Source organism: Tachysurus fulvidraco, chromosome 6 (assembly GCF_022655615.1).
Source record: "Tachysurus fulvidraco isolate hzauxx_2018 chromosome 6, HZAU_PFXX_2.0, whole genome shotgun sequence".
Taxonomy (NCBI): domain Eukaryota; kingdom Metazoa; phylum Chordata; class Actinopteri; order Siluriformes; family Bagridae; genus Tachysurus; species Tachysurus fulvidraco.
Window position 1 is genome coordinate 3,758,890 of NC_062523.1, and position 19,643 is coordinate 3,778,532.

General features: G+C 39.7%; 2 protein-coding genes across 5 annotated transcripts in view; one reads left to right on the forward strand and one right to left on the reverse strand.

Annotated features, from left to right (window-relative positions):
* Positions 1-11,609, reverse strand: part of pms1 (PMS1 homolog 1, mismatch repair system component) — a 33,852-nt gene extending 22,243 nt beyond the window's left edge. Inside the window, exons 1-6 of one of the 3 annotated variants that reach the window (XM_027167007.2) lie at positions 11,459-11,609; positions 7,312-7,454; positions 6,112-6,294; positions 5,023-5,125; positions 3,215-3,378; positions 338-454 (exon numbers count right to left, since the gene is read on the reverse strand). In XM_027167007.2, coding sequence (XP_027022808.2) covers positions 338-454; positions 3,215-3,378; positions 5,023-5,125; positions 6,112-6,294; positions 7,312-7,443 — 699 coding nt within the window. In that variant the 5' untranslated portion in view covers positions 7,444-7,454; positions 11,459-11,609. Of the gene's footprint in view, positions 1-337; positions 455-3,214; positions 3,379-5,022; positions 5,126-6,111; positions 6,295-7,311; positions 7,455-11,454 lie in introns of those variants that run through there. The other 2 variants (XM_027166922.2, XM_027167174.2) reach the window with 2 other exon arrangements.
* Positions 11,610-11,780: 171 nt separating this feature from the next.
* ormdl1 (ORMDL sphingolipid biosynthesis regulator 1) lies at positions 11,781-19,023 on the forward strand. 2 transcript variants are annotated; one of them, XM_027167298.2, is made up of 4 exons: positions 11,781-11,936; positions 15,855-16,037; positions 17,830-17,981; positions 18,148-19,023. In XM_027167298.2, the coding sequence occupies exons 2-4, from the start codon at positions 15,864-15,866 to the stop codon at positions 18,281-18,283; spliced, it is 462 nt and encodes a 153-aa protein (XP_027023099.1). In that variant the 5' UTR covers positions 11,781-11,936; positions 15,855-15,863; the 3' UTR covers positions 18,284-19,023. The 2 variants fall into 2 exon arrangements, with proteins under 2 accessions (XP_027023099.1, XP_027023186.1); XM_027167385.2 differs by having other exon boundaries at positions 11,806-11,931.
* The last annotated feature ends 620 nt before the right edge of the window (positions 19,024-19,643 follow it).

Sequence of the window (19,643 nt, forward strand, 5' to 3'; positions counted from 1 at the left end):
CCTTTATGGTTCTTTGCATTGTCTCTGTATAGGAACTAACTGCAGGGAGCCAGCAGAGAACTGAAGAGAAGTCAGTCCGAAGTCAGAAGACGCAATGTCCGAATGTCGGTCTGAAGAATTATTCAAGGCGATCGTTTCGATTTGCTACTTTACCGCACCATATGTTACAGTATCTGGATAGATTTGAGTTCCATGGCTGCAGTCATATTGTCTTAAATCCCCACCACCCAGCTCCACTACAGGTATTTAAAACATTTTAAGTTGATAAAGCATAACCATAAGTTGAGCTGTTGAACCTAGAACTCTCACTGTGCATGATCATCTTTCCATCACTGACCTCTGCTTGTTCGTGGTGATGTCGGACTGGTAACAGGTTGGCGGCGGTGGAGGATCCGAGCACGGCCATGAGAGCCGCGCCGTGATCTGATACCTTGGACTTCTGCCATATCACGGCCTGAAACAACACGGTAAAAATGGGTCAGGCTATTTTCTCCCTTCCTAAAATGAGACCACATTTAGAACCAAGTGTGCACACATACAAACAAATTATTTTAAAAAAAATGATCTTCAGATATAAATTGTGAGCTTTTTCCAATTGTGAATAAAAAGCACTGTGCTGTGTGGCTGAACCCAGCTTGGGCCTTATTGCACTTGCATTCTTTACCAACTTTGCTCAGCTAATTCTTCCTTTGTGCCTGCAGGATTTATCTAATAATTCAACATGGCAATGGCAAACACTACTCAGTGAAAGCAGTGAACATGACCTGGCTTTAATATCACTCTGTACAACTTCTGTAATTAGGAGTGCAGTTACATTAGAAATGGACACATATTTTCACACCCATGTGTTTGCCTGTCACTGGTACTTCCACTAGCCAGTGAATATATCCAAGGTGTTGATTTCTGTGGTGCATACGGTCCATAGCACGCATCACTGCTATGAAATACACAGTTTGATAAGTGTAAAAGGATCGCTCTAGTAAACAGCTTCGAAAGAACTCGCGTAACCCGACACTCCGTGAAGTGCGAAGTTTGTGATATGAGACACCGCTAGAGGTTCAACATTATCGCATGAAATTGATAAACTTTCCTCGTTACAGACTCCATAAAATCGAGTTGATTAAAATAACATATATATTATTAAAGAATATATATAAAGGATAAACTCCTGATATGTTGCTCCTCATATAGAGCTTTCTCTCGGCAACACGGCCACATGTTACACTGATCACATGCAATCTGCTATTGCACTTAAAGTCAAACCTGTAAACCTCACACCACTCATTACATTAGGCTTAGATGACATCCTTAGGCCTTCAGCCATAGCCTTATTTGAGTCGGCTTAGTGGCTAATCTTGCGGTCACACTGCTAAATTTGGACAACGCCCAGGTTAAAGAACAACTCCAATCTTTTTCAAGTTGACCTCTAGTTACTACGTCTGTAGTGTATATTTGATTACACTATAACAGAAATCTGTTGTTGGGGCATGTGATAAACCTAAAATGTAAAGAAATAAATGGAAAAATCAAATGTAAATGAATTTTATAACGAAATCTACAAATTAAAGAATAAACATTTTCAGGTGGAACGTGTGGTTACCAAAATGCTACCCAATTTAATTCAATTTGATTTCTACAGCTTTTAATAATGGTCAGAAAGCAGCTTTGCAGACGGATATAAAATCCTGGATACAATTTTATGTTTATCGATCGATCCTTCCTCTTGTGTCTTTGATCCTGTGCTGACGTTAACGGGCGAAAGCCGATCGTTCGCTTTCTGTGTACACATTCGTCATGCGCCTGCGAATTCAACTAATAAGCGACATTTAGTTGTTCCTTCTTATTTTCCTTATTTTATGCAAATTTGTTCTGATGCAGTAAAGCGACAAATCCAAAGGACTGGCTGGATTTCGCTCCTCAGACCAATCCAATGGTGCAAAAATGAAAGAAAATAAAAACCTCATTAAACGTGTACATAAACATTATGTAGAAAAATAAATATTGGGGGAAGTAGCAGAGATTGTCGATTGTCGATGATGGCAGGATGTCTTTGACTAATGAGGTCAGATTATTAAATGCAGGGAAGAGAATAAAACAATGTTGATGGACACGGTCACCAAAATTTCTATAATGCACGTCATTTAAAATATTTTCTGAAACCTTTCTGAATTATATTTCTAATATTTTATAAATGTACAGGGTAAAAACCAACAATGCCTTTAACACGTGGCTATTTAAACATCCTTTTACCTCCAAACTGCTGCTGTGACGTGAATGTTTACGTCAGCTGGTAAGTAACGTTCATTAACCTACATGCTGCTGCACTGTGGTAAGACCAACAGGGACTTTTTGTGGGCGTTTGTCGCCACCTAGTGGCCGGACACATTATTACAGGCAAAAAAATTTGCAAAACTGTAATTAGAAATAAAAAATCTCTCACTTTTTGAATGAATGAACTGTTCGCGATCATTGTTATATTTCTACAGCAATCCATAACAATTTTACAGAAACGTGAAACATTGTGTCATACATACTGATTAACATGATGATTAATAATTAATTAATTAATTAATTATATCACATTTCTGCAGAAAAACAGTTTTTTTGCTTGGATTATAAACAAGCATACTCCTGAGGTTCAGGATTTTTATTTATTTCATTTTAAAGCTGGAAAAATGCACAGCTTTCTACCAATCACAATATTTAGTTCCTACACTAAGCAAAGGAAATCTGCATCATTTGCAGAATTGGTGCTTGAACACAGAACAAATACAACAACAACAAAGAACGAGTCGGGCACTTAATCCGGATTTCGACTGTATGATTATGGGTTTGATTTTGTTCCAGAAGAAAACCACATAATTCTTTGATCGTGAGTAGAGATTGAGGGTTTTTTAAACAGCACTGGTCATTTAGCACAACCAAAGGCTTGGCTGACTGACGCACAGAGCGTTTTAGATGACTACGTGAAAGCTATTTTGGTGTTAGAGGCACAAAACAGAAACATGCTAACGAGATGAAAAAGATCTCTTTAGTGCCTCAAGCTCGTTACGAGTCACAAAGACTGATGACCTTTTTTTAAAAATGCAAATTCTTCATAAAATCATGCAGAACACGCGTTATCTCATGCTGTGTGACCTCATTACAGACACCGACTAGCTTTCTCTAATCACTCTGGATAGAAAGCGGCGTTCTGTGACGCTGTGATCCAAACCTTATTGTGTGTGAACACGACCCTCAGCTCAGGCTTGATGAGGGCGTACGCCATGAGCAGATCCTGCACCTTCTTCAGCTCGTCTTTGCACTTCTTACTGTTGGAGTAATACTGCCTCCTGACAGGGAGGTTCTTGAACAGTTTCAGCGCACACACAGTGGTACCTGTGGGAAGATACCAGGATATTTCGCTGGTTCTACAGTGGTGTGAAAAAGTGTTGGCCCCCTCCCTGATGTTTTCTTTTTTTTTTTACACGTTTGTCACACTTTAATGTTTCAGGTCATCAAACAAATTTCAAAAGATAACACAAATAAACACAACATTCAGTTTTATATGAAGGTTTTTATTATTAAAAGAAAACTAAATCCAAACCTACATGGCCCTGTGTGAAAAAGTGTTTGCCCCCCACCCCACCCTGGTAAACTATAACATAACTGTAGTTTATCACACCTGAGTACAATTTCTCTAGCCACACCCAGGCCTGATTACTGCCACATATTATCATTAAATCCCTTAAATAAGAGCTGAGTGACAAAGTGAAGTAGACCAAAAGATCCTCAAAAGCCACACATCCATAGAGATCCAAAGAAATTCAGGAACAAATGAGAAAGAAAGTAATTGAGGTCTATCAGTGTGGAAAAGGTTATAAAGTCATTTTTAAAGCTTTGGGACTCCAAAGAACCACAGTGAGAGCCGATATCCACAAATGGTGAAAACATGGAACAGTGGTGAACCTTCCCAGGAGTCACCGGCCGAGCAAAATTACCCCACATCATCATCAATGACTCATCAATGACATCACGAAAGACCCCACAACATCATCCAAAGAACTGCAGGCCTCACTTGCCTCAGATAAGGTCAGTGTTCATGACTCCACCATAAGAAAGAGACAGGGCAAAAATGGCCTGCAGGGAAGAGTTCCAACTCTTCCAACGCTGCTGATCAAAAAGAACATAAATCCTTGTCTCTGATTCGGCAGAAAACATCTTGATGATCCACAAGACTTTTGGGAAAATACTCTGTGGACTGACGAGACAAAAGTTGAACTTTTACACATCTGGTGTAAAAGTAACACTGCATTTCAGAAAAAGAACTTCATCCCTACAGTAAAACATGGTTGTGGTAGTGTGATGGTCTGGGGATGTTTTGCTGCTTTAGGACCTGGAAGACTTGCTGTGATAAAACGAACCATGAATTCTGCTGTCTACAAAAAAATCCTGAAGGACAAAGTGTGGCCATCTGTTGGTGACCTCAAGCTGAAGCGAACTTGGGTTCTGCAGCAGGACAATGATCCAAAACACACCAGCAAGTCCACCTCTGAACGGCTGAAGAAAAACAACACGAAGGCTTTGGAGTGGCCGAGTCAAAGTCCTGACCTGAATCCTATTGAGATGCCGTGGCAGGACCTTAAAAGGCGGTTCATGCTCCAAAACCCTCCAATGTGGCTGAATTACAACAATTCTGTAAAGATGATTGTACCAAAATTCCCCCACAGCTTCAGCTGTAACAGCCTCATTACAAGTTATCGCAAACGCTTGACTGCAGTTTTTGCTTCTAACTGTTGCCCAACCGGTTATTAGGTTTGGGGGCAAACACTTTTTCATACAGGGCCGTGTAGGTTTGGATTTTGTTTTCCCTCAATAATAAAAACCTTCATTTAAAAACTACATGTTGTGTTTATTTGTGTTATCTTTGAATAATAATTGAATTTGTTTGATCTGAAACATAAAAATTTTAAATCAGAAGCCAAAACTTTTTCACACCACTGTATATGTTGTTTCTTTAATTATTTTTTTTTTAATTTTTACCTTGACCAAGGTGCGAGGGCCGCTGCGAAACCACACACCCCTTGAAGTCAAGCGTATACTGAGTGCTGATGTCATCGTCGGCCGTTTTGGTGGTGATAACGACCTGGAAGTTAAAAAAACTTATAAAACATTGACTTTTATTGACCGTTATATATTTCAAAAACACAGATTAACCATCTGGATATAATGAACACACTTTTTTCCCCTTCAGCTATGATAAAGACACATTTCTTTCCATTAGTTGCCTGGGTTACGTATGTATGTGTGGGCGGAGCTATCGATACAGGGGTGGGATCCATTGGGTTTTTTATTCATTTATACAAATTCAGACCCAAACAAGTCTGTGTGTGTATTGATTTAAGGACTTATGCCCCTTTACCACCGAGGCAGTTAGAGTGCTGGTTCGGAGCCTAATTTAGAACCAGTTCTTTCTGTTTCGACCGCCAAAGCACCGGCTCTGAACCAGGAAAAGTGGTTCTTAAGTAGCACCAAAACGTTGCTGGTCTAGACTTAAGAACCGCTTGCGTAAGGAGCTGTGGGCGGGGCTACTGTTAGCGCGTTTGATAATGTAACTTAAGTATACTAATGTTTAATACACTTTTACTTTACCGCGATATGATACATTATCAGCACACATGATAGTAGGTAGCTACATGCTAAGGCTAACTTTTTTCTGCGTAAATGATAAAATAACGTTATGTATTTTCTCGATTACAACCGGCGTTTATACAGATTACACAGAGCTGCACCGACACGTTTTATTCGCCGCGTTTGGATGCCAATGTAGGTTCACAAAGCCATGAGCATTAACAGTAAAGTGACATCCACCATTGTTGATGTTTGTTGCTGCTGGGACAGGTTACACGTATACAGTGACGTCACACTCGGCTCTGTGATGCTCTCTAGCCCGTGGAAAGGTTCGCCAGTGGAACCAACTTTGAACCAGCACCAGCACTAGCTCTGAACCAGCACCCGGTTCTTTCCGGTGGAAAAGGGGCAAAAATTCCAATCAATCTTTTTGACAGATGATTATTAAGGACACGATCATCCTTGTGGGTTATAAATGAGTTCAAATGACATGTCTGTCACCTCCGAAACGGCGCATATGGACCCGAGAGCTTCTCCTCTAAAGCCGTATGTGTGAAGATGTTCCAGATCTTCATGACATGAGATTTTAGAAGTGTAATGTTTCACCGCCATCACAGGAGCATCAGCAGCTTTGATTCCAGAACCGTTGTCCCGCACCTCGATACGATCCAAACCGTGATTCTCCTAGATTTAAAACACAAGCGTTTCACTGAGTAATGCACTTAAAGGTGGGGTCTCCGTTGTTTGAGAAATGCTTCAGAAAACTGAGTTGGGCCAGCAAACAAAACAAAATAGCCAATGTAGCCTAAATGTGTAGCCAATGAGCAGAAAGGGGCGTGTCTTGTCAATATGAGCAGAGAAAGTGTTCAGTGCGCATGTGTGACATTAGCAGAAAGCGGTTTTAACATTGACATAGAGGATAAAAATAAAGAAAGAAAGAGAAGAAAGACTTACGATAAGGCAAGAAGTAGGACGTGTTAATATAGGATCAGCTTTCCAGCGCTGGAGAGAACTGAAGGAGCAGGAAGTTGGCCACATATTAACAGATTGGAGTTTCCCGAGTCAATAACTCCTGAGCTAAACGCTGTTACTACACAAATAACACCTCTTTTCTATCGTAGTAATGTAGAGAGGCAGCTACAACCACGTTTTGTGTAGTAACAGCGTTTAGCTCAGGAGTTATTGACTCGGGAAACTGAATATGAGGCCGACTTTACTTAAGACGCCGAGGCGCTTTTTTCCTTCTCGATAGGTGAGTAACGTTGGTTTTGCTTTGTTACACAGAACTATATATATGCCTTTGTCCTTTACATGATTATGCTTGTGTGTCAATATTGGTTGTTTGTTTATCTGCAATCGTATTGTTTTTCCCTTCAGCTGTGATTAAGACACGTTTCTTTCCGTTAGTCGCCTGGGTTACGTATGTATGTGTGGGCGGAGCTATCGATACAGAGGTGGGACCCATTTGGGTTAGGGGCGTGTTTGTTTTGGTGATTTCAAATATCAACATTGGCTTTCAAACAAAGGAGACCCCACCTTTAAGAGATGTAAACAAAAGACTACAAAAAGGAAAAAATGAGGGAAGGGCAAAAAAATGAAGACAAAAAGAAGCAGACATTTGCTGATCTAATTTACTGCACCATCATTTGGTTTTTAGAGCATGTTTTTGCTCGGAGGTTTTCTACATATTCATGAATTTACCAATTTTATTTCCAGGCTTGTGGATCCGGCATCAAGCGAGTTCTCAATCAGCTCCTTAACGACGCTTACGACAGACGTGATCACCTGAGAGCTGGATAGCAGGCGCACGGTGTCGGGAGGAAGAGCCTTCATACCTCATTCAGCTGTAGAGGAGGAGAGGAGATTGTTGTGTTAGAGTCCTACAGTGATCTACACAGTGCATTATGTACAGTATCTATAGACTACAGTCATTGACCTACACAGTGCATTAATACAGTATCTATAGACTACAGTCAGTGATCTACACAGTGCATTATGTACAGTATCTATAGACTACAGTCAGTGACCTACAAAGTGCATTATGTACAGTATCTATAGACTACAGTCAGTGACCTACACAGTGCATAATACAGTATCTATAGACTACAGTCAGTGACCTACACAGTGCATTAATACAGTATTTATAGGCTACAGTCAGTGACCTACACAGTACATTAATACAGTATCTATAGACTACAGTCAGTGACCTACACAGTGCATTATGTACAGTATCTATAGACTACAGTCAGTGACCTACACAGTGCATTATGTACAGTATCTATAGACTACAGTCATTGACCTACACAGTGCATTAATACAGTATTTATAGGCTACAGTCAGTGACCTACACAGTACATTAATACAGTATCTATAGACTACAGTCAGTGACCTACACGGTGCATTATGTATAGTATCTATAGACTACAGTCAGTGACCTACACAGTGCATTAATACAGTATCTATAGACTACAGTCAGTGACCTACACGGTGCATTAATACAGTATCTATAGACTACAGTCAGTGACCTACACAGTGCATTATGTACAGTATCTATAGACTACAGTCAGTGACCTACACGGTGCATTAATACAGTATCTATAGACTACAGTCAGTGACCTACACAGTGCATTAATACAGTATCTATAGACTACAGTCAGTGATCTACACAGTGCATTATGTACAGTATCTATAGACTACAGTCAGTGACCCACACAGTGCATTAATACAGTATCTATAGACTACAGTCAGTGACCTACAAAGTGCATTATGTACAGTATCTATAGACTACAGTCAGTGACCTACACAGTGCATAATACAGTATCTATAGACTACAGTCAGTGACCTACACAGTGCATAATACAGTATCTATAGACTACAGTCAGTGACCTACACAGTGCATTAATACAGTATTTATAGGCTACAGTCAGTGACCTACACAGTACATTAATACAGTATCTATAGACTACAGTCAGTGACCTACACAGTGCATTATGTACAGTATCTATAGACTACAGTCATTGACCTACACAGTGCATTAATACAGTATTTATAGGCTACAGTCAGTGACCTACACAGTACATTAATACAGTATCTATAGACTACAGTCAGTGACCTACACGGTGCATTATGTACAGTATCTATAGACTACAGTCACTGACCTACACAGTGCATTAATACAGTATCTATAGACTACAGTCAGTGACCTACACGGTGCATTAATACAGTATCTATAGACTACAGTCAGTGACCTACACAGTGCATTATGTACAGTATCTATAGACTACAGTCAGTGACCTACACGGTGCATTAATACAGTATCTATAGACTACAGTCAGTGACCTACACAGTGCATTAATACAGTATCTATAGACTACAGTCAGTGACCTACACAGTGTATTATGTACAGTATCTATAGACTACAGTCAGTGACTTACACAGTGCATTAATACAGTATCTATAGACTACAGTCAGTGATCTACACAGTGTATTATGTACAGTATCTATAGACTACAGTCAGTGACCTACACAGTGCATTAATACAGTATTTATAGGCTACAGTCAGTGACCTACACAGTACATTAATACAGTATCTATAGACTACAGTCAGTGATCTACACAGTGTATTATGTACAGTATCTATAGACTACAGTCAGTGACCTACACAGTGCATTAATACAGTATCTATAGACTACAGTCAGTGACCTACACTGTGCATTAATACAGTATCTATAGACTACAGTCAGTGATCTACACAGTGTATTATGTACAGTATCTATAGACTACAGTCAGTGACCCACACAGTGCATTAATACAGTATCTATAGACTACAGTCAGTGACCTACACAGTGCATTATGTACAGTATCTATAGACTACAGTCAGTGACCTACACAGTGCATTATGTACAGTATCTATAGACTACAGTCAGTGACTTACACAGTGCATTAATACAGTATCTATAGACTACAGTCAGTGACCTACACAGTGCATTATGTACAGTATCTATAGACTACAGTCAGTGACCTACACAGTGCATTATGTACAGTATCTATAGACGTGACCTACACAGTGCATTAATTACAGTATCTATAGACTACAGTCAGTGACCTACACAGGTGCATTATTACAGTATCTATAGACTACAGTCAGTGACCTACACAGTGCATTAATACAGTATTTATAGGCTACAGTCAGTGACCTACACAGTACATTAATACAGTATCTATAGACTACAGTCAGTGACCTACACAGTGCATTATGTACAGTATCTATAGACTACAGTCAGTGACCTACACAGTGCATTAATACAGTATCTATAGACTACAGTCAGTGACCTACACAGTGCATTAATACAGTATCTATAGACTACAGTCAGTGACCTACACAGTGCATTATGTACAGTATCTATAGACTACAGTCAGTGACCTACACAGTGCATTAATACAGTATCTATAGACTACAGTCAGTGACCTACACAGTGCATTATGTACAGTATCTATAGACTACAGTCAGTGACCTACACAGTGCATTAATACAGTATCTATAGACTACAGTCAGTGACCTACACAGTGCATTAATACAGTATCTATAGACTACAGTCAGTGATCTACACAGTGTATTATGTACAGTATCTATAGACTACAGTCAGTGACCTACACAGTGCATTAATACAGTATCTATAGACTACAGTCAGTGACCTACACTGTGCATTAATACAGTATCTATAGACTACAGTCAGTGATCTACACAGTGTATTATGTACAGTATCTATAGACTACAGTCAGTGACCCACACAGTGCATTAATACAGTATCTATAGACTACAGTCAGTGACCTACACAGTGCATTATGTACAGTATCTATAGACTACAGTCAGTGACCTACACAGTGCATTATGTACAGTATCTATAGACTGTACATAATGTACAGTCTATAGATACTGTACATAATGCACTGTGTACAGTATCTATAGACTACAGTCATTGACCTACACAGTGCATTAATACAGTATTTATAGACTACAGTCAGTGACCTACACAGTGCATTAATACAGTATCTATAGACTACAGTCATTGACCTACACAGTGCATTATGTACAGTATCTATAGACTACAGTCAGTGACCTACACAGTGCATTAATACAGTATCTATAGACTACAGTCAGTGACCTACACAGTGCATTATGTACAGTATCTATAGACTACAGTCAGTGACCTACACAGTGCATAATACAGTATCTATAGACTACAGTCAGTAACCTACACAGTGCATTAATACAGTATCTATAGACTACAGTCAGTGACCTACACAGTGCATTATGTACAGTATAGACTACAGTCAGTAACCTACACAGTGCGTAATACAGTATCTATAGACTACAGTCAGTGATCTACACAGTGCATTATGTACAGTATCTATAGACTACAGTCAGTGATCTACACAGTGCATTATGTACAGTATCTATAGACTACAGTCAGTGACCTACACAGTGCATTAATACAGTATCTATAGACTACAGTCAGTGACCTACACAGTGCATTAATACAGTATCTATAGACTACAGTCAGTGACCTACACAGTGTATTATGTACAGTATCTATAGACTACAGTCAGTGACCTACACAGTGCATTAATACAGTATCTATAGACTACAGTCATTGACCTACACAGTGCATTAATACAGTATCTATAGACTACAGTCATTGACCTACACAGTGCATTAATACAGTGATGGAGGTAAACAACAGTGTGCGCGTGCAATACTTGTATCATCTCAATCAACAGAGCAAAACGCGGTCATTTATTCCATAATCGAATTGAATGACCTTATTTTAATCGTTAACTTACTCACAGTTCCCCGAAGATGAAATCCTGGATTATATTATATGCAGCAATAACGAGGACAAGCCACTACACGGAAGTTAAGCACCAAAATAATCACAATTAAGCGCCTTTTTTTTTTTACATAGTCTTCTGATTCTTAGCTCCGATTGGCTGCGCTGGTGTTCAATCATCTTTAGCAGGTGGCTAGACCAATCACAGCGCAGAATTATAAGTGTAGCGGTGTTTCTACGTCAAAGAAATGAAGAAAAAATAAAATAGCGATATATTTATGATTTACACGCTTAAAATATACAACGTGTTAAATATTTTGCACGTATTTGAGAACCTCGTTGCCAGAGTGATCATTGTGCTGAGTTGTGATTGGAGGATGCACTTGTAGGGGGCGGGTCCACGCCTGAAGCTATTTCCCAGTGCTACCCTAGGCTCAGACAGGACGGAGCAACAGGGGCAGGGGCGACCACATCTGGGGTTTTTTCCGGAGTAAGGTACGTTTTTTATATGCTATCATTTGCAAAATTACGTTGTTTTGCACTCGCCTTAACGTTGGCGTTGATTTCCATCTGCAGCTGTAAGCAATTCAACTGGTGTGTGTTGCTTAGTGTCTATAAGTCTTAGTTGGCTGTGTCCTAATCTGCGTTCTAGCGCACTACATAGTGAGTGAACAGTCAGAGGATCGTATTGGATTGAAACACAGCCGGTCTAACGGTGTTATTTGTTGTTGGGTTTTTTTTCTCCTTCGCTTTAAAGGCTGTGGATTTATTTATTTATTATTATTTTCATTTCTTATTAAAGCGTGTAGAAATATAGAAAAACGAACCCAAACTAATATATAAATCATGTAAAAATGTTTATCCTTAGCTCGTTAGCCCTCTGTGCTAACTACGGATTAGCACGCAAGCTAACACTAAGCTAAGCTTAAGCTAAGCTAAAGCTAGCAGTAAAGTAGCGTCTGCGTTTTCATGCGTTGCGTTGTTATGGTTAAAAAAGTACACGTCATTAGAGAAAAGTGTCGGTTTAAAATAAAATCACTGATGTTCATGAACCGTTTTATACGAATTAATTCGTTTCTTAATTAATATTAATATAGGGTTTGTGTGCGCGAGCGCTTTGTGAGTGTTAATGTCAACATTTCATGTCAAAATATTTTGTCAACATTTTAATTAAGATTTTTATTATTTTTAGTTATTTTTTATTTTTTAATAGATTAAAATCAGATAAAGAAACATTTATTTTAATTGTATCCGTTTGCTATTTTATCTATTTAAATAAGCCAGACTATATTTTATTATATTATTATATTAATGATATTTGTTAATGTTATTAAAAATATTTTTTTTCTCAGTTTTTAAGTCTCCTTTCGTGTTTCTTGTACTTTTACAGGTAGAAAATAAATGTATTGTTTTATTGTTTATTTATTGACACAAACGAACCAGAAATGTTAAGCATAAACTTGTGTAATTTTTATTTTATTTTTTTTGCATAATTTCTTTACTATCTTTTGTGTCGTGAGTGTGAGAGAAGGAACGGTAGATGTGTGAAACGTGGCATCTGCTCAGATCTGACTGTAAATCTTATCAGCTGTGTTGTGGTTGTGTAAGAGGTGCAGTGATGAGCAGACATATACAGATGGTTTGTGAACTTTGCATCTGAAAACTGACAAACAAGCCAGGTGAAGTGGGTCATGTATATCAGAGAGGACAAGGACGCACGTTGCTCTGCTGGAACGCTAAAGTTGTGTTGAATTGACAAAAATAAACCTGCTCATAATGTCGCCACGTTTCACAGAAATTTGCATCTTTGTTAATTCTTCATGATCGCTGCCTGTCGAATGACACGAAGAAGGAAGAAAAGTTTTTACTTGGAATAAAATCGATTTGTCCGAACAGTTTAGAAGTCAGGTGCTGATGCTGGTTTATATAAATGTTTGGTTCGGTCAAGTGTTCAGAGATGCAGGTTGTGTGTGTGTTTTGAGTTTTGTAATTCTGAGCGAGCAAACAGTTTTTATTTGTCTTTGGCCTTTGGCGTTTTAACATCAGGGTTGTTCTGACCTGAAGACGCACCAAAAGAGCATCGTTCCCGTCTGTTAATTCTTTATCTTATGGGATTATGGGAAAAAAATCTTCTGCTTGTTTGTTTTAATGAATATGTACATGCTAGAAAATGTACACACACTCTTCATGAATAATTTCTGTACATTCATGCTGGGCCAGTTAGCAAAAATATCACGTCACGATACACGATACGCATCACAATCAATAATTTAGTTAACAAACTGACAGCAAAACGAAAGTGCTGCATCAGAACTGAAAATTTATCATGTGCGTTTTGAGAGAATTTTCAGATTTTTTTTTCCCCATGAAATAAAAAGGACATGGTGTAATTTTATTTTTCTTCCTTAAATTGTCTGTAGCACTTGCATTATCATCAAATAAAAAATAAATAACTACAAAAGAATTCAGACAATTTGCCTGAAATCTTTTTTTTTTTTTTGTCACGACCTTGGACATTTTTTAGATTATTATTATTTTTATTTTTTCTAAACTGTTTTCTGCTCATCTGCTTCTTCTACATGAGAGGATTGCTTTCCTTTATTTAAGGGGGGAAAATGTTGTAAAAAAAAATAACTAATTTTTGCTGCTCAGTAGAGAGTTTTCCATCATCACTATTATTTTATTATTAATTTATATATATATATATATAATATTAATTAGTGTAATTGTTATAAAAATAAATTGTCACATGCACACGTAATAAATTCTCATTTTATTTAAGGGAAAAAAAATTATTTCCCAACACTCCCTTTATGGTCTTTGTGTGAATGTGTGGTTTAAAAAAAAATCAGCATCCAATAAAATACTTTTGTTTAATTCTGGGGGCACGGTGGCTTAGTGGGTAGCACGTTCGCCTCACACCTCCAGGGTCGGGGTTCGATTTCCGCCTCCGCCTTGTGTGTGCGAAGTTTGCATGTTCTCCCCGTGCCTCGGGGGTTTCCTCCGGGTACTCCGGTTTCCTCCCCCGGTCCAAAGACATGCATGGTAGGTTGATTGGCATCTCTGGAAAAATTGTCCGTAGTGTGTGATTGCGTGAGTGAATGAGAGTGTGTGTGTGTGCCCTGCGATGGGTTGGCTCTCCGTCCAGGGTGTATCCTGCCTTGATGCCCGATGACGCCTGAGATAGGCACAGGCTCCTCGTGACCCGAGGTAGTTCGGATAAAGCGGTAGAAAATGAATGAAAAAAAATTAAAAAGGATGAATGTTTAATTCTGTAGTTTTGTTAAAAAAAAAAAAAAAAACCCTTACAAGACCAACAATTGTATCCTGACATCATTCATCACGATATCGCTGTTATGTCGTCGTATCGCTCAGCTCTACCGTACGGAATGTATTTTCCCTAGATGAGGAAGGAAAGGGGGGAAAAAGCACAGCATTTCCACTTTCTCCAATCGAACCAGTCCCTCGGCAGGACCACACGTCCGCTCGTCCTCCTCGGCTCAGGTCACTTAATAAGCGCTGTGTGTCACTCGTCGGAGTACATATTGTTTCTGAAGGACTGCACTGTTATATAAAGCAATTTTATTACACAGCGTCACTAAATGACGGTCATGTGGCAGCACCGTATTCCTCTTCATTGTATTTTTTTCCCCTTTGCTTAATTTTTTTTTACAAATGATTCCATTTTCGATTTTAATTCTGACTATTTTTCTCATTTGTTATTCTTTTTTTTATTTCTTATTTTACTCTCCGTGACCCAGACGATCTGAGCGCATTTCACTATGATGAATAATGTTCGAGTTTGTATTTAAATACACATCTGTAGATTCTTTTTATTTAAACTAGAGAAGTCTGTGTTCTCTCGCACCGATCTTCATCGCCAGAACGCTTAACACCGTTTGTTACATTACAAAAACTCACACCTCAAACCACACAATTCAGAAATGAAACTTTTGGCCACAGAAACTTCTATTTAATGAAGGAAGCATCGGTCACATGTCCTATAACATCCACGGAACAAGTTCCAGGTCCGTTGTAACAGCTATAAACGGTCTTTCCCACATTAGCCTCTCTTTGTTTGCTCTCTCTCTCTTGACGTTAAACTAAACGATTCAAAAATTGATTTGAAGAAGCGTAATCTCGTGCTTCATCTGGAGTCCCCTCCTTATTTCAACGTCTCCTTAAAAAGAAAAGTGTTTGTAAAAGCGGATGTAGACTATGAGGGTTGTCTGCGGAAACGGTTTCGAGCTGTCACTATAGAAACAATAGCTTGTTAATATAAACCTGCGCCGCTGTGATTGGAGAACTGATCAACACCTTGTGACCAATCAGAGGGCAGAATTCTACACAGTCTGGTGTACATGCGCTTGTTTTTAAATGTGGTGCTAATAACCTGGTCGTGATGTTCCTCAGGAGGTCAGGATGAATGTTGGTGTAGCCCACAGCGAGGGGAACCCAAACACTCGAGTCATGAACAGTCGGGGGATCTGGCTGACGTACGCGCTCGGCGTCGGAATGCTCCACATCGTGCTCTTAAGCATTCCTTTCTTCAGCGTTCCGGTCGTGTGGACTCTCACAAACGTTATTCACAACTTGGTAAGTTCTCCATGACTTGCAGCATTTTGTCTCTGAACAGTCGGTGCATGCTCGAGGGATGTGGTAGCCGAGTGGTTAATGTGTTGGGCTACCATTCGGAAGGTTGTGAGTTTGTTTCCTACGTCCACCAATCTGCCACTGCTGGGCCCCTGAGCAAGGCCCTTAACCCTCGATTGCTCAGTTGTATTAAAAAAAAGCTGTATAAAAATGAGAAAATGTAAGTCGCTCTGGATACAAGGGCATCTGCTAAATGCTGTAAATGTAATGTTGCACATTTACTGACTCCCACACTGATAAAGAGGCGAGACGTCTACGTGACGCAGGCAGCCGAGGATTCTGCCATATTTAGCTCCATATAACACTCCTGTTTTGTTAAAAAAGCAGTTTGTAAGCCCCTTGAGTTCCTGTTGAGAGAAAGGGGCGGAGCTAAGCCAAGAGTCATGATATAAGGGGGAATTTAAAAAAATTTATAAATAGAGACCGAGTGCATGATTTTTTTTTTTGATTTTTTTTTTTAATTATTATAAAAAAAATTTTAATAAGGTTTTTTAAATCCATTGCATGTCAATTTAACCTTTGGTCCCGACATGCTCCTAGCCTTGTATATCAGTGTTTAATAGATTCGTGTCAATTATTTTGCTGGATTTCAAAGACTAGCTATAAATCTCTTTTACTCAAGAAATACGCACGAGGGATTTTTCCTTAATGTCTAACTAAAGAAAATCCTGGAGTTCTCATCTCATTGAGTATTAAAGACTAGGACCCTTAATATCTGTTTTTGTTGACAGTTAATAGCTTTATTTCTATTTAATACTCTAACAAGAACCTCTAAAATATGTCTTTACACTTCCCTCATAATGGCAGGAAATTATTCAATTAAAAGAACCATAAAGAAACAATAAGTTTGCTACAGATCCAGAGAGAGTCTCAACGTTTACAACCTTTTTTAGGATATGTTTTATAACTGAATTTAAAGTTCTAACGTGATAACAGGTTGACCAGTTAACACAGTATGACGCTACCACCACCGGGTTTCACCGCGATGATCGTTTTTTACAGGATGACAAGACCAGCGGTGTTAGTTTCAGTTTTTGCTCTTTCCAGCACTTTTCTGTGGGGCTTTTTACACCTGGTCACCTCATGCGTTCTCTGTGATCCGATAGCTATCCGACGGTAAAAAGACCAGGTCTAAATGGCCTCCGAAACGTTTTGGAGACGGATATAAATCCGATGGTACAAACCCCTTCAGGAGGTGGTCTGGGACGCGTTTCAGATGAAACTGGACAGGTGTAAATGAATGTGGTTGTTCAAGCCACATACGTCAACGCTATACTCCTCCCAAACGGAAATATGTCACTCGCAGGCGATCTTTCACCCAGGCGTCTCGTCGGGTCTTAAAACGCGCTGCTGCCGCCAGCAAAAATGCAGCAAACCGTAAACGCTGTTTTTTTTTGTAGCATAAACGTCGTAACAAGGTTTTTCGTCTTCTTTTTGATCGCGTTCTGAAAACCGCAGACACCAAAGTGTGTTCCATTTCAATTACCCCGGAAATGAGGTCAAATATATTAGCATTTTGGGCGGGAGTAGAAAAATCGGATCGATATCCGATTCGCCGAGACGCATTTATGTGGCCTAATGTAAATGGGACAGTTTTAACTAATCAGATAGCTATCAGATCAGAGAACACACACAAAGTGACCAGGTGTAAAAAGGCTCTACATGTTGGCAAAGTCTCCTTCGTTCCTTTCGGTAGAAGACGTGCTGTCTGACAGTGTGCCGTGATCTCTTTTAGGGAATGTACGTGTTCATGCATGCGGTAAAAGGGACACCGTTCGAGACTCCGGACCAGGGCAAAGCCAGACTCCTCACACACTGGGAACAGCTGGATTATGGCGTGCAGTTCACATCGTCCAGAAAGTTCTTCACTATCTCACCCATCATTTTGTACGTATCTGTGTCATCGTCTTTTCCCCTCTCTCTCAAAACACGGTTTAAAATGAGTTTTATTTTCCCTCAGTTTTTTTTTTTATCTTAAGTGATCGTGAATGCTCAGGAAAACCAGGGCACAAAATGATAACCAAGACCATCTCTAACGTTTCGTCTCCCTCAGATATTTCCTGACGAGTTTCTACACCAAGTACGACACAGCTCATTTCGTGATAAACACCGCGTCCCTGTTGAGCGTCCTCATCCCCAAACTACCGCAGCTCCACGGAGTGAGACTCTTCGGAATCAACAAGTATTAATCATCCAGAGGGAACCACACCGAGGAAACGCCTCTCTCTGTCTCTCTCTCTCTCTCTCTGTCTCTCTCTCTCTCTGCCCCTGTGTCACCGTCAGGACGTCGGAGACAGTTTGCAGTTTTGTACAGAGTGTAATTACTTGTCTGTCTTTGTCCAGCTGCACCTCGGGACGTAAACGACGACGCCTCAAGCACTAAGTTAAAGAAGAAAATATTTAATTTCCTTTCTTTCGACTCCCTCATGGATCTGGGCTGGCCTGGGTTTCACAGCTGAGGTGGTGTTGGATTTGTTTAGTTATGTTTGTGTTTGTAGGTCTGCACTAATGTAAGGCTTTTGTTTGAATTCTAAAGGTTTTTAAAAACAAACGATTCTTTATAAGAGTCGGATCCTGTCGTCTTTTCAGCGTGTCGGTCTTTACAAAGAATAGTGAGAGAGAGAAAAAACTATAAAGACTTGCATGATTTGTTTTTTTTGGGGGGGGGGGGGGGGTGTTAGATGAAGTATTTTGATAGGTCCTGCATCAGGTTTATGCGAATAAGGAAAGCTGCATTAACAAGGTTTTAGTGTTTACTGATCCGAGTCTGATGATGTTTATGTACTCGTTCCAGTCCGTGTGCTCGTTTATTAAGACGTAACTGTGAATCTCTCGATGAGCAGAGATCTGTTTCAGCATCTCTGTTATTCATGGTATTAACTGGAGCTCAAACAAACCCTGTGTCTAATAAAGGCTTATTTGTGCTCTCCGTCTGACTGTGTCTCTCTCTCTCTCTGACTGTCTGACTGTGTCTCTTTTGTCTGACTGTCTCTCTCTGTCTGACTGTGTCTCTCTCTCTCTCCCTCTCTGTGTTTCTCTGTGTCTGACTGTGTCTATCTCTGTCTGACTGTCTCTGTCTGACTGTGTGTGTGTCTTTCTGTCTGACTGTCTCTCTCCCTCTCTGTCTGTCTCTCTGTGTGTCTGTCTGACTGTGTGTGTGTCTCTCTCTGTCTGACTCTCTCCTCTCTGTATCTCGTGTGTGTGTGTGTGTGTGTGTGTCTCTCTCTCTCAGACTGTGTGTGTGTGTGTCTCCCTCTCTGTCTGATTGTGTCTCTCTCTCTCTGACCGTGTCTCTCTCCCTCTGACCGTGTCTCTCTCCCTCTCTGTCTGACTGTCTTTCTCTCACTCCGTCTCTAACTGTCTCTCTTTCTCTCACTGTCCGACAGTCTATCTCTCCCTCTTTCCTTATAAATTGTGTGCACAATTATTAGGCAAGTGATTATTTTGACCAAATCAACATTTTATCCAGAATTTCCAACTCCAAGCTGTATAAACCTGAACGCTTATTGGATTTAATGCATATCAGGTGATGTGTATTTGTGTAATGAG